The sequence below is a fragment of the Dasypus novemcinctus genome, chromosome 6 (genome assembly GCF_030445035.2).
Source record: "Dasypus novemcinctus isolate mDasNov1 chromosome 6, mDasNov1.1.hap2, whole genome shotgun sequence".
In the NCBI taxonomy this organism is placed as follows: Eukaryota; Metazoa; Chordata; class Mammalia; order Cingulata; family Dasypodidae; genus Dasypus; species Dasypus novemcinctus.
The window spans coordinates 79,495,616-79,510,270 of NC_080678.1; the positions used below are offsets into that span (position 1 = coordinate 79,495,616).

The 14,655-nt window shown below is 58.6% G+C and overlaps 1 protein-coding gene across 15 annotated transcripts in view; it reads left to right on the forward strand.

The window, feature by feature from the left end:
• Positions 1–14,655, forward strand: part of PALD1 (phosphatase domain containing paladin 1) — a 103,175-nt gene that overhangs the window by 71,140 nt on the left and 17,380 nt on the right. For all 15 annotated transcript variants that reach the window (XR_009186170.2, XM_058298971.2, XM_058298968.2 and 12 more), the window contains exons 16-18: positions 905–1,045; positions 1,214–1,285; positions 4,351–4,491. Coding sequence is in view for 14 of the 15 variants with exons in the window: in XM_058298971.2 (XP_058154954.1) it covers positions 905–1,045; positions 1,214–1,285; positions 4,351–4,491 (354 nt within the window). In the remaining variant the exon portion in view is untranslated. The remainder of the gene's footprint in view (positions 1–904; positions 1,046–1,213; positions 1,286–4,350; positions 4,492–14,655) is intronic.

A 14,655-nucleotide genomic window follows, 5' to 3' on the forward strand; every position in this document is an offset into this window, starting at 1 on the left:
CCCCTACGCGGGGGACACCCCTGCGTGGCACGGCATTCTTTGTGCGCATCAGCACCGCGCATGGGCCAGCTCCACACGGGTCAAGGAGGCCCGGGGTTTGAACCATGGACCTCCCATGTGGTAGACGGTCACCCTAACCACTGGGCCAAGTCCGCTTCCCGAGAGTGTATCTTCTATGGGGAGTTGTGTGTGTGTCTGCGTGGGTCCGTGGAAGAGGCTGTGTGTGGCCTGCTCGTGCATGGCCCTGAGGAGGTGTGCGTGGTATCTGGAGGCTTGTGACGTGTGTCTGTCTGGGCCTCTGTTAGTCCGTGTGTCTCTGGGGCCGTGCATACACCTGTGTGGTGTGCCGGGCTTGTACGTGGGTCAGCGTGCCTGGGAGTGGGGCTGGGCCTGGGCGGGGCAGTACGGGGCTGGGAGGTGCTCCCGGGGCGTGGGGCCTTTTCTGGCCATGCTTTGCCCTGGGGGTCTCGCTGTCTGCAGCTCGTGGCCCCTCAGGGCACGCGCTCCAGCGATCGCCTGCCCGGCAGGACCCTGTCCTCAGGCTGGGACCTGAGTGGGTCCCGCTCAGATGGGGGCCGGGCCAGGGGCGGGCGGGAGGCGGCGAGGGGTGGGCGAGGGCCTGTGCTTCAGGGTTTCCGTGCTGGCTAGGGTGCAGCCTGGAGCACGGCCCACGGAGCAGAGGACGCGTGCGAGTCCTACGTGGCAGGGCAGGGTGCCTGTGTCTGCTCCCACGCTGGGTCCTGGGCTCTGGGGCGGGGGCTTCTGCTTGCGCCCCGTGAGCTGCGCGTGTGCACGCCAAGTTTAAGTCTGGTGCGGGGAGGGCTCGGAGGAAGCCGCGGGGGCTGTTGATGGGGTTTGTGCGCCAGGAGGCACCCCCCGACGTGGACTTTGGTCTCCCTCCCAGGATTTTGACCGGCTGCTGGAGGCCCTGCGGGCGGCCCTTGCCAAGGACCCGGGCACTGGCTTCGTGTTCAGCTGCCTCAGCGGCCGGGGCCGCACCACGACCGCAATGGTGGTGGCCGTGCTCGCCTTCTGGCACGTCCACGTACGTGTCCTCTCGGGGCAGGGGTGTCCAGGCAGGGTGGGCGCCAGGACCCCGGGCCCTGGCTGTGGCGGGGGGTGTGGGGGCAGAGCCCGGGCGAGGGGCTCCCGGCGGTGGGGAGGGCGCAGGGTGGGTAGGTGGTCCCCGTCCCAGCAGCGCTCCTCCCCGCAGGGCTTCCCCGAGGTGGGCGAGGAGGAGCTTGTGAGCGTGCCTGATGCCAAGTTCACCAAGGGCGAGTTTGAGGTGAGCATGCCTTCGGGGTCCCGGGTGGTGCCTGGGGGAGGGAAAGGGGCTGCCCCACTGGCGGGTCTGGGGGCTCTTCAGAGCTCTTCCCACAGCCATAGCTTTGCTCTTCCTCATCAGATCGGTGTTCTCTGTTCCCATTTCATAGCTGAGCAAACCAAGGCAGGAGCAGCTTGGCTCCAGGGCCCTGGCTGAGCGCTGGGGGGGATGGGGGAGGCTGGCGCTGCCCCCTCCTCCCCCTGGCTGCTGGGTGCCCCTGGGGAGGCCACCATCTGGACCGGGTAGCTGATGCCACTGCACGGACCTTGGGGGCCAGCAGGGGCTGGCAGCCTTGGTGGGCGGCCCTAGCCTGCCCTGCCTGGTTTCAGCTCAGGGCGCTGGGTGGACGGCACCATTTCAGGCCGGTCACCCAGCTATCGGGCACCTGCCGTGTGCCAGGTGTCGCCTTCCCAGACGCCCTCTGAGTGGGTGCTGATGGCCCCACCCGTGGCACTCTGAGATGGCACGTGGCTGCCGGGGGTGGCCCTGCGGCCAGCCCTCGCCTGCCTCGCCGTGCGTCCCTCCCCTGCCCTCGCAGCAGTCCTGCCACCCTGGCCTCCTTGCCTTCCCCAAACTCGCTGACCTTGGTCCAGCCTCTGGGCCTTTGCACATATTCCCGCTCCCTGGCCCTCTCGGCTCCCTTCTCCCGGCCGGTGCTCAGTAAGGTGGGGAAGCCCGGCTGGACATCCTGACCTGAGCCGCACATGAGCTCGGAGTGGACAGACCCCGCCTCGTGGAGGGGGGCGCCTCCGCCTGCCGTGGGCTGGCCCCTGCTTTGGGCCCAGGCCATTGCCGCAGAGGTGTCTCCTCCTCGCTCGGAGCCCGAGCATCAGGTGTCCTTGGGTTTTCCTCCTCCCTCCCTGCTCTGCCCTCTGGAGGACTCAGCTTCCCACCAGCCCCTCGGGTGCGTTGGCTGGAACTCCTCTAACAGGCCTTGTGCTGGGAATTCTGTGCCCATTTTCTCAGCCCTCACAGGGGAGATGGCCTTACTGTCCCCGGTTTACAGATGAGGAAACAGGCACGGGGGGCCAGGTTCTCGCCTGAGACTCCCAGCCAGAGGCAGTGGGGCTTGGAGACCGTGTCCCAAAGTTCATCAGGTGACCTGAAGACATCGCTTTGCCCCCCATCCTCACGCACCCCAGAATTTCTCTTGTCTAGATCAGCTTCCTTTGTGATTAGTTGGGCATTTATTGAGTCCTCAGTGTGGGGGGAGACGTTCAGTAGAGAGTAAAGAGGGTCAAGGTAGACAATGTAGCTGAGGGAGCCCTGAGGGCTTCCTGGAGGAGGTGATGGTGGAGGGCATTTTGGAAAGATGAGTGAGTTTGCCCGTGGGCTGGGGGGAGGAGGCCATCCTGGCAGAGCAGATTGAGGGTGCAAAGGCAGGGGCACTGGAAAGGCCACGATTGCCTGGAACCATGGAAGGTGCCCTGCTCCGCTTGGGTGTGCCTGGCTGGCACAGAAGGAGCCCCTGCTGGGAGGTGGGTGGGCCCCACTGGGAATGCCCTCGAGGGCCACCCTGAGTGTTTGACTTTGGCCTTGGGTCCAGCAAGGGGGCAGAGAGGCCAGGATTAGATTCAGTGCGGGGGGCTCTGCAGGCAGTTGGTGGAGCAGGGCCTGAGTGAGCAGGCGCCGTGCAGGCGCTGGATTCCCCCCGGCGGGTCCTGGGGGGCCTGGCTGTGGAGCCGGGACGACCTCGGGTTTCTGGCTTCATGGTGGGGGCAGCAGGGGAGGGTGAGACTTCAAGTGGGGAAGCAGTTTAGGGGAGAGAATGGATTTTGGAAAAGCCACAGCCCTCCGCCCGAGTCCTGGCCCTGGCCTTCCTGGGCTCCCGCCCGCGGGCCGCACCTCTCGAGCCATGTGTGGGTGTGGGAATGGGCTGGGGGGTGGGTTCGGGCTCCCCGCCCTCAGCCAGCCGGAGCCAGGTTAGCTGCAGGCTCCCCTCCGGCCGCCACCCCTGCCTCCGCCCAGCTCCAGGTCTTCCTGAGGTGCACGGGGCGGGGGGCGGCGGGGGCGCCCCTGAGGTGGTGGCAGGGCTGGTGGGTGGGCTGTGCGAGGGCAGAGGTTGGAGCGAGAGGCTGGAGGGAGGCAGGCTAGCTGGTCTTCGGCCCAGTCATTTAGCAGTGGTGGATAGAGTACCCCAGCAGGTGTTGAGCAGCCCCAGCACCCAGGAAGCTTCTCTAAAGGGGCACGGGGTGGGTGTGGAAGGTGAAACAGGCAAGCGGGCTCTGAAAGGAAAGCGCAGGGCATGGGGGATGGGTGCAGGGGCTCCAGCTTCCTTGGGGGGCTCGGGGAAGGCATTTGGGCTGTGAGGGAGGGTTCTGAGCCAGCGGGAGAGGCAGGCAGGGGAGGGGATGCGGCTTCCGTTTTTGTGCGCGTGCAAGGGGGCGGTGGAGCGAGGAGGCCAGAAGTGACCTCGTGGCTTGTTCAGCTTTATACTCCACTGAGCGTGCTCCGGCTCGAGGGGGTGGCCGCAGGAGGGGCCAGGGCTACCAGTTAGGGGCCACCTCAGTTAAGGTGGGGGGGGCGGGGCTGGAATTGGGGGGTGGCCGGGCAGGCAATTGGATATGGGATCAAGTGGGGAGGAGTAGGAGGGAAGGCGGGGCTCGAGGCCTGACCCACAGGGACCCTCGCAGGCTCCAGCCCCCCGGAGGTGATGAGTGACACCCACCTGGGCTTCCGCAGGGCGGGTGGCCCCCGGGTGACCACTGCAGCGCAGGAGGGGGACCCGAGGGCCTGGACTTGGAGTGTCATACAGCCTCTCCTTGCCCTGCTTCTCGCAGTTTCGGGGCTCCTGTCTCTATGGGTCCGACTTCCGATTAAGGTTCTGTTTGAAGCAAGGTTTCTACTGCTTAAGAAATAGGGATAGGACCCCGTCCCTCGCCCCCCTCCAGCTGGCCGAGGAGCAAGCAGGGCTTCCTGTGGCGAGGGCCTAGGGTCGCCCTCCGCAGCCCCTGACCCTGGCCTTGGGCGGAGGCCGCCGCCCGCCCGCCGGTGACCCGTCTGCTCACCACGGCCTCTGGCCCCAGGTGGTGCTGAAGGTGGTGCAGCTGCTGCCCGACGGGCACCGCGTGAAGAAGGAGGTGGACGCGGCGCTGGACACCGTCAGCGAGACCATGACGCCCATGCACTACCACCTGCGGGAGATCATCATCTGCACCTACCGCCAGGTGAGCCCCGCCCCAGCCCGGGGGCCCTGCGTTCAGGTGGCTCTGGGTCCCGGGGCACCCTCACCGGCTCCTGGTCACTCTAGAAGTGAAGGTGATCCCTGAAGTGGAGACATTCCCAGCCCCCCGTGACCCAGCTTGGTTCTGGGGTGCTGGGTGGGAGGCAGGGGGGTGCTCAAAGGTTCAACCCTGGCTCTGGCCACGGGACCCATCAGAAGTGTGGCCAATGGGGACGAGCCCGGTCCTGGCACCTTCTGGTTCCTGGAGCATGGGAGTTCCCGGGGTCCTGGGCAGGGGCCCGAGGCGGGCGTGGGAACTGGGAGCCCGCCCAGTCCTGGCTGTCAGCTCAGAAGCAATACATGTCTGTGCAGCCCTGGGTCTGGATCTGCCCCCTGGATGGGCTTTGGTCTCCTCAGTTAAAAATGATTTTGAATAAATCACTAAATTAACAGCAAGTCCAAAGATTTGTATAAATGTCAAGATTTCTTATTAAAATCTGGTTCTTTAGCCTTATCTAGAAAAAACGGGAGGATGGCCCTGTTGGCCCGTTCCCTGGGGCAGCAGATGCCCGCCTCGGAGGAAGCCCGAGTGACATGTGTCGTCCCCAGCGTGCTCTGCCCTGTCCCTCCCGGCCGGGCCACTGTGGGCATCGGCGCCGGCGGCCCCTGCTCTGTGTGGGGCAGGCTGGCCTGCCTAACTCTGCTCTTTTTTGGCCCATTGACCTTGATGGGCTGCTGGGACAGGAGCGTGTGGCGTGGGAACGGGGCAGTCGCTGGGTGCAGGGTGGGGAGAGCTTCAAGCAGTCGGTGCTGACCGAGCGAGCGGTCCTTGGCTCGGGTTCTGCGTGGCTGACGGGCCATTCCCGGGGACAGCTTCTGCCAGTGGCCTGCGGAGAGGGGATGGCCCTGAGCCTGCCCCACACCCACCCTGCCTCCCCGCTGCTGGGCACATGTGGGGGAAAGGACGGGTCAGGGATTGGGTGAAGGGTGGGTGCCTGACCAGAGGCCGGGGTCAGTTGGGAGGGGAGTTTGCAGAGACGAGGCGGCTGCCACATGTGGGGGGGGGGAAGACAGTTAAGGAATTTCAGAGGGCGGGCCTGCTTTCCCGAGGGTCAGCAGCTGCGGGAACCTGAGGCACCTTTCTCTGCCCCAGCTACTTTTGGGTCCGATCCCAGTGGCCCCACATGCTGCCATCAGGTGGCAGCAAGGAGCTAAGAGGCCCAGCTGCTCCCTCGCTCAGAGGACACACCGCCCAGTTCTCTCTGCAGCTGGAAGCCAAGTAGTGGAAAAGGGGTGCCTCCCCTGCTCGAGGCACTGTTGCTCCCCACTCCAACCAGCCCCACTGCCGGAGCCTCCTCCCCACACCCTCTTCCTTCCAGCTCGGTTTGCTTTCCTCTGCCTCCAGGCACCCCAGAGCTGGTAGACCTTCCCCTCCCCTCCCCTGAGCTCTGCAGCTCTGGGTGGCGAGGTGAGGCACAGAATGCGGAGCGGGCAGCATCCGGGGGCCTGGGCCATGGGGAGAGGGGAGAGGGTGCACAGGGCTGGCCCTGACAAACCCTGATAGATGGAGAGCAAGGGGAACGTGCTCCAGACAGGCGGGACGGCCTGAGTGCACGCAAGGGGGCCGGGGCGCCGGGGGCCGGGGGCAGGGGCCAGGGGGCAGGGAAGGCCGGTCTGACCCGGGCTGTGTTCCCTGGTTGCTCTGGAGGCCTTCGGGGTGGGGTCATTTAATGAGGCAGGAGGCAGGGCCAGCTGAGCGTCTCCCCCTCTCCGCCGGGCTCATGCATGCCCATTCCAAAGGGCAGGGTGGCGCTGACCTGTGCGGTGGGAGATCCTGAGCCCCATCGCAGGTCTGGGGGCGAGACAAGATGTGGGGTCACTCTCCAGTTTGGCCACCAGGTGGCCACAGTGAGCTGAGCTTGGCACAGTTGGTACAGACGGACCCAGACACCCCTCCAGTCCTGGGGCTCTCAGCCTGGTCTGCTGTGGAGCGGGGATTCTTGGGGAAAAAGACTCCCCTGGTGATTCCAATGTGAGCAGCTGGGTTGAGAACTTCCTACTCTAAGCAGAAGTCCCCAACTTTAGTGAGCTTCCAAATCACCTGGTGGGCTCGTTAAAATGCAGACAGCTGGGCCCTGACTCCAGAGTTGCTGATTCCATAAATCTGGATGTCTGACAAACTTCTAGATGACACTGGTGCTGCTGGTTGGGGACCACACTTGGGGATCAGCTACTCTAGTGTTTTGTCCTCTTACTTAAAAATATATATACAACAACCTTATTAATTCACATACCACGCAATCACTTGCTTAAAGTGTACGGTTCCGTGGTTTTTAGTATATTCACAGAGTTGTACACCTGTCCCCACAGTCAATTTTAGAACATTTTCATCACCTCCAAAAGAAACACAGACTCTTTAGCAGTCGCTCCCTATTTCCTCCAATACCCCACCCCCAGCAACTGCTAACTTACTTTCTGTCTCTGTGGGTTTGCCTACTCTGCACATTTCATGTGGCTGGAATCCTACAACAGGCGTCTGGCTTCTTTCACTGAGTTTGATGTCTTCCTGGTCCATCCATGCTGTAGCCTGTATTGGTACTTCCTTTTTACAGCTGCATAGTATTCCACTGTATTTACCAATTGATGGACATTTGGGCTGTTTCCCCTTTTTGACTATTAAGGAAAATACTGCTGTGAACCTTTGTGTTCAAGTTTTTATGTGGACATATGTTTTCATTTCTCTTGAGATTGGAACTGCTGGATCATATGGTAACTCTGCTTAACCTTTTGAGGACCTGCCAGACTGTTTTCCAAAGTAGCTGCACTGTTGAACATTCCCACCAGCAGTGGGCAGTGTATGAGGGTGCCAGTTCCTTCACATCCTTGCCAATACTTGTTATTTTCCTTAAAAACAAAAACAGAAAATAATAGCTATCCTAATGGTGATGATTTTTGTACCTCGTGCTTTGACTTTGCGTTTCCCTTATGGTTAATGATGTTGAGCATTTTTCATGTGCTTATTGGCCATTTTTTCTATATATATTTTTGGAGAAATGTCTATTCACGTCCTTTGCTTGTTCATTAATTAGGCTGCTTTTTGTTGTTGCATTGTACAAGTTCTTTATATATTTTGCATAGTAGACCTTATCAGATTTATGATTTAACATTTTTCTTCTTTTCTGTGGGTTGTCCTTTCACTTTCTTAAAGGTCCCCTTTGAGGCATGAAGTTTTAAATTTAGATGGAGGCACTCAGGCTTCAGCATGCAGCCACGGCTAAGAGTTACTGCAGTGGACGATTCCAAGCAAATTCAGCAAAGGCAAAAGCTCCCAGGGCCCTCTCCCAGCCCTGTTCCTCTCCGAGCCTGCCCTTGGGTTTGGCCACTCAGGCCTGTGGAGGGGGTTGGCGTGGCAGCTCCGGCCCTCCTGCTGTGTGGCCCTGTCTGTAACGCTCAGGGCATTTACCCCCTCCCGCTGCCCCCGGTCTGGGCCCAGGGCTGGCAGGGAGACCCAGGGCTGGCAGGGGCACCCAGGTTCAGGGCAGGGAAATCCCTTTCTGGGGCCGTCTCCAAAGTCATGTGTCATCACTTGAAAGAAGGGATGGGATTTCCACGCTGAGGTTCTGGGCATAGGGTTTTTAGCAGCCAGAAATCTGACATCATCCCGTCGTGGATCCTGGAAGTGCTGCTGTTACAGAACAAAGAGCCAAGGGACCTCGTCCCAGGCGGTGGAACCTCACTTCCCTTTTTAAAGAAAGGGAAGGACCTTTCTAAGGTGGCCAGGATACAGTTCTGTTAAGTGTGTCCATTTTAAAGAAAGGAAAGAAAGAAAAAAAAAAACGTAGGCCCAACTGCCATCATCTGTAGATGACACGGCATGAAAGAAAGGATGTTTTAGTACCAGAAGGGCAGGAGGACAGCATGTCAGAATAGAGACCAGTCCTTTAAGAGACGTGTGTTTCTAAGTTCTCTATGGCTCTGTGAGACTGGCTGTGACCTGGGTTTGGGAGCTGCAGCTTCTGGCGGCCAGGCTGGTGGCTCCACTAGCGAGAAAGGCCTCCTGCGCCTCCTCCAGGGTTGCCTGCTGTCCTGGCTGGGCGTGGGACCCGCGTCCTCCCTGTGTCAGGATGATCGTCCCAGTTGTCTCCAGGAATGTGGAGTAAGAGGAGCCTCCGGCCAGCACTGCATGGGTGTGGGGCGGGGGAGCGCTCTGTGTCATGAGCCTGGAGTGTGAGCCCGTGGAGGTCTGGCATGGCCATCGCAGTGGACTTGGCTGTGGTCGGCCTGGCCCGTGTCAGTCGGCAGGAGCAGGTGAGGTGTTACGAGGACGTGAGGGATGCGGGGAGGGAGGATGTGGACACTGGAGCTGGAGGTTCAGACAGGGGCACTGACCCTCCCAGAGGCAGCCTTCTGCCTCTCTGGCCAAACTGGTGATCCCAGCCCGGCAGGGTCATGTGTGAGAACTATGAGAGGGATTGCAAATGAAAAAGCCTGGCGGGGGCACGGCGAGCACGCAGCAAACACTGGGGCAAGAGTGTCCTGCTGCTCCTTACAGCTTCAACCCCCTCTGTAGACCCTCGGCTTTAAGACTTGGAGAGCATCTCTCCCCTCTGTTTACAGATGAAGAAACGAGGCCTGGGGAGGAGAGTGGGTTGCCTGTGTGAGCTGGTGGCAGAGTGGGCATGAGGCAAGGCCCCTCCCGCCCCTGCCACCCTTGACCCCAGGGTCTCGGTCTGTGTGGCCCATGTGGCCTTGCAGGGGCCCTTGCTGAGGCTCCAGAAAGGCAGCTGCTTTCCCCATCCCTTCCTTCCAGTGCACTTCTGGAAACTGGCACCACGTCTCCCTGCAGTATCTGGCTGTTTATTTAAACCCCTGCCTTCTAGTTTCAATCCAGAAGCCTCGGGGTGTCCTGCAGTGGAATCTGCAGTTCCCGGCGCAGAGCAGGTGGGGGTGCTGTGTATGCAGGTAGCGCTTGTCGCCCTGGACGGAGCTCCACAAGCCTCGGATAGAAACAGCCGAGCCTAGAAACAGCTGAGCCGCCCAGCGCGGCTCCATTTCGCTGGGCACATTCCAGGGCTGGCCCATAAGCTGTGTTTTCCTGTTGGGATTCTGAACGCCTCAACAGCACGTGGCTGCTGGGCTCCTGCCCCTCACCTGCACAAGCCCGGAACGGGGGATTTCACTTTCCTCACCCGTGCTGCGTTCAGCCGGTCACGTATGCGCTAAGGAAATGAAGAGGACGAGCAGCTCCTGGAATGTGGAGTTTTGCTCCTTCCAGCAATAAAAAGTATTCCAGGGCCCTTGGCAGGGGAGTGTGGGAGATTCTGGAGGTCACTTCTCTGTTGTGGCTCAGAAAGGAGACTTCAGAAGGTGCTGTGGATCGCTGTCGGTGCGGTGAGGTCCCTCAGCAGGGACGGGGGCTGTTTGTGGTTGGTTGTTTTAAAGACAGCGTGCGGCCGTTACCAAAAGCTTTGGCAGTCCAGGGTGAGGAAAGACTCTCTCAGGATCCCATGGCCCCAGCGATGGCTTCGTTTTTTGCCGTTTTCTTTCTTTGTCCACTTGTGTGAGCCCTTTTCACAGGTGTGATTGTGGTGTGTGCCCAGCGCCTTGTCCTGCTTGTTCACCCGGACGATGCTTGTACGTTTAAAATCTACACGTGCGGCAAATGCTGGTTACCTGTCCTGTATTAGACCTGGTCAGGGGCTAGGCCAGCAAATAAAGCTTCACTGAGCTGATAGTGTCATAGGTCAAGTCAAGGCAGGAAAAAGCACATTCATAAATAGTTTCGGCTTTTAGCGTCATCTTTGACATTCATATAACGTGCCATCGGGTGGATATGCCCCAATTTCGTATCCTCTTCCTGTATTTGGACCTTTAGACTGTTTCCTGTTTGCTGGGTTGGGTGATGATGAGGTATTTCAGTGCATGTTGCTCTTTCATCATGGGGATTATTTCTGTAGGCTCATTCTTAGAAGAATTATTGGCTGAGTTGAAATGGAGGGACTTTTTTTTTATTTAGGAAAATTTCAAGCTTATGCAAAAGTAGAGAGAATAATTTCTCGAACCCTTGTGTGCTCTCCTCCCATCTTCTGTAATACTTCTCAATCGTGGCCAAGCTCCTTCCATCTGAATCCCTCCTTAAATCCCTCCCCTTCCAAGTCCCAGACCTCGGGTACTTGAATCTGTAAATATTTCAGTCTGTCCTCTAAAAGAAGCGGACATCTTTTTAAAACAGAGAATCACAATGCTGCTATCACACCGGAAACAGTGAACAATGACTTATCGTCAGTATCTAATCAGTGTCTTGATTTTCCCACTAGTCTCATGAAAGTCTTGTTACAGTTGGGTCAGGATCCAAGCAGGAGCTGTATGTTACATTTGGTTGATAGGTCGTAAGTCCCTTTTCATCTCCGTCAGGCCCCTCCCTTGATCCTCCCCCTGAAATGCGTCTGCTGCATTAACCGGGTTATTTGTCTTTCAGGCTTTGTGGTCTGGAGTTGGCCCATCGCAGCCCCCAATTTGCACTATGTGAGGCTGACCCTGTGCTTTCTATAAACTGGCAGTGAGAGCCAGAGGCTTGGTCAGCTTCTGGCTCAGTTTTGGCAAGAATATTGACAGCTGGTGCTGTGTGCTGCCCTCTGGGGGCCTGGAGGCTGCCGTTGCCCGCTTTGGGGTGTCGGCAGCCCCCAGTGCGCATCACCTGGCTTCCTCGTTGCATTAGGAGCTTGCAGAGGGCGATGCACTCATCCTAGCATTCGCTCTGCATTGATCAACTAGTGCATCCCGAACGAGAAACTTGCCCTGAGGTCCAGTTGGTAGGCAGGCTCATGGTGCACTCTCCCCCTTTATTTGCCTGTCTTCAGAGAACGAGTTGACTCAGGAGGCACCTCTTTGAAGTTGGATTCAGTTGGCCCTCGACTTCCTCCACACTTGGATGGAGAGTCTGTGATGAGGGCAGCTGAGGGTCTGGGTGCCTGGGGTGGGGGGCTGGGAGAAGGAAGAGGGAGGGTCCCCGAGGGGATTCTGGGGGTCCTTAGAGACCAGTGCTGGAGGCCAGGGGCCCAGGCCAGGTGGGTCTCAGTAGCTCCTCAATTCAGAACCAGCCTGAGAGAGCCCACGCCAGGCTGCCTGTACGTTTCCATAGTCCCACTTACTCCTCACACCACACCAGTGTGTGACGGAAGGTGGAGTGTGATGTTATTTCCGTCTTTGTACATGAGGAGGGGCTACTCAGAGAGGCCTTGGGCTCGCCCAAGAATGCACAGCTGGTGGATGGCAGGATTAGGGCAAGACCCTGGACCCCGACTCTCAGATCGGGCCCCTCCATCACGCCACCTTGCCTCCTGAGGAGGGGGCAGTTGCGCCTCTTCCTCTCCACCTCACTTCCTGCTGTGAGGGAACATAAGAACTAGAGTTCATGGTCTTTGCCCTTGAGGTGCATTTCTGGACTGATTGGGGGGAGGTGACCAGAGGACAAGTACATGTCACAGACATAGATGATGGGAGCAGCCTGGACACCCCAGCGTCTTTATGTGTGTGGGTGGTGGGACCAAACCTGCCCACACCGTTTCTACAGGACGGATGCTCTTCGGTACACCATTCTCGGCCTTTCTCTCTGCCCAAGCCTGCCTCAGGCCGCCCAGCCTCTGGGGACTGCAGCCCGCCATGGCACCCCCTCTGGCCTCCAGGGCCGTCGGCTAGATTGGGCCAGGGCTTGTACCTCATGCATGTGTGAGGGACCAGAATGCTCAGGGCTTTTTTTTTTTTTTAAGATTTATTTCTCCCCCCTCATCCCCCCTTCCCCTCCCCCCCCCCCCCCCCGTTGTCTGCTGTCCTGTGTCCATTCGCTGTGTGTCCTTCTGTGTCTGCCCTCGTTCTCAGCAGCACCGGGGATCTGTGTCCCTTTTGTTGCATCATCTTGTGCGTCAGCTCTCCATGTGTGTGGAGCCATTCCTGGGCAGGCTGTGCTTTTCACATGGAGTGGCTCTCCTTGCGGGGCGCACTCCTTGCGCGTGGGGCTCCCCTGCGCGTGCCCTGTGTGGCACGGCACTCCTTGCGTACATGAGCACTGTGCGTGGGCCAGGAGGCCCTGTGTTTGAACCCTGGCTCTATCAGTTGAGCCACATCTGCTTCCCTCAGGGCATTTTAAAAAACTACCTCAAGAGGAAAAAGAAAAAAATTCCCTTTGAATAAGCCACTCCATGAGGTAAGGGTAGAGGTGGGAAAGGCTGGGCCCCAGGCTGAGGAGACTCCAAGATGGCCGCCAGCCCTTGGTGGTGACGTCTGGTGAATGAGTTGTTTCCTGCTGGCCTTGGGCAGGGAAAATAATTGTGACAGAAATCAAGGTCAGGGTTTCTGAGGAGCCCTGCTAGAATCATTAATGCCAGGGGCACTTTTCTGAGTCCTTAACTGGTAGCGTTAATTCTTTGTGCTCTGTATTTAAAACTTGAGCTCTGTATTCAAAACAGCCTAATGAGTCTCCCGTCTGTTCCTTCAGAAAAAGAAAGGCTGTGTTGAAGGTAGCCACACAGAGGTCAAATGTCAATTGATCTCAACTTGAGATTTACTTTATGAAACCTGCAATGCTTTAACTTTGAGAAGTGCTTTTAGAATATCCTGACAGATTTCTTAACCATTGTCTCCTCTGATCCTCACAGTAGCTGGTGAGGAGATCAGGACGTATATTAGAGCCCTTTGACTGAGGAAGAAACTGAACCCTAGTAAAATCCCGTGACCTACCAGAGGCAGGACCAGAATTTGTCTCCCAACCCCTCCTCGGCCTATGTTTCTTTCTCTCTACCATGGCGGATATGAGCCAGGCGGGCAGTTGTGTATTGGTGGGAAAGGGAAGCGTTGGCAAAGAAGCCACTGGCACCGACTGATCCCCTTCCGTGAGCCTGTGTTTAACTGCATTCCCAGGGCTTGGATTCCCCAGAGGCAACTGGGGTTGGTGGCAGATTTGGTCCCGCAAACAAAGTTGCTGCCAAGAAGTCCCTGAGATGAGCCCAGTGCTCTGAGGGTAGAGGCTCTTTATTAAGAAAAATGTCAAGTGAGATAGCTTTGGCTCTAGGCCATTAAAACGGAGCTGCTTAATTTTCTCCAAGAACCTGGCTTCGCCAAAGTCATTCCCTGGAGACCTCATTCCAACAGGTAATGTGTCTCCAGGGATGGGGCCATACAATGAAGTAGCCCTGGAATGCTGTGAGCTGTCACATAAAACATGACAAGAGGAAAGGACTGCTTCCCAAGGCCTTTCACACCCAGCCCAAAATAGAGCAGTGGGTTGGTAGAGGCTGCCAGAGCGGGGCGGTTGTGTGCGCACGCGTGCGTGTGTGCTGGAGGGCTTGCGCTCTCTGGAGCGAAGATGGCTCGTTTCCCCTCTAGGAGCGGGAACCGTTTCCCCCTTTCCAGGGAGACTTCCTGGTTTATTCGGCAAACATCCCTTGAGCACCGGTGGTGTGCGAGGCCTGGTTTCTAAGTGTGCGCCGCCTGGCGCGGAGGGCTCAGTGCTTTGGGATTGCTTCAGATGTCAACACCAGCTCCCCTCCCACACGCTCGCCGTCGTCGAGGGCCCTGCCTCATGCTCACTGCTGCCATCGCCCCGGTTGCGGTTCCCAGAGGTGCCTGCTCTGCTCATCTCTGTCACCCTGACTCCCAGGACCCTGCCCGGCCCAAGGAGGGGCTTCTCAACTGCCTGTCCAGTGAGGGGGAACATGGGTGGAAGGTCGTCAGCGTGTAATTAAACAGGAACACCGGACCCCCGTTTCCATGTGTGGCTCTTGGGTTCTTTGCTCTGTTGGCCTTCCAGGAGAGGACATTTTTTTCTGGTCACCTAGAGAGCCGTGGTCGGTGGTTGGAAACCCCAGGTTCTAGCCTTGGCTCTACTAGGAACTCCCTGTGCGTCCTTGAGCAAATTGCTGTGGCCAGTCCAGGCCGCTGGACTTACGTCTGCCCCCTGGGGCCCCTATCCCTGTACTGCCTGCCTTGAAGGGTGCCCGTGAGGCCCAGCCTGGGAACCCTGTGGCTGCAGGGAAAGTGGGGGGAGCTGGACAGGTGTCCAGGAGCCCAGGCAGACTTGCTGGGTTTTGTGCAGGGACAGTGAGCTCCTTGAGGCTGGGACTGTGGCCTGTGGGTGCTGAGTCCCCAGTGCCTGTCCCAGGGGTGCTATTGA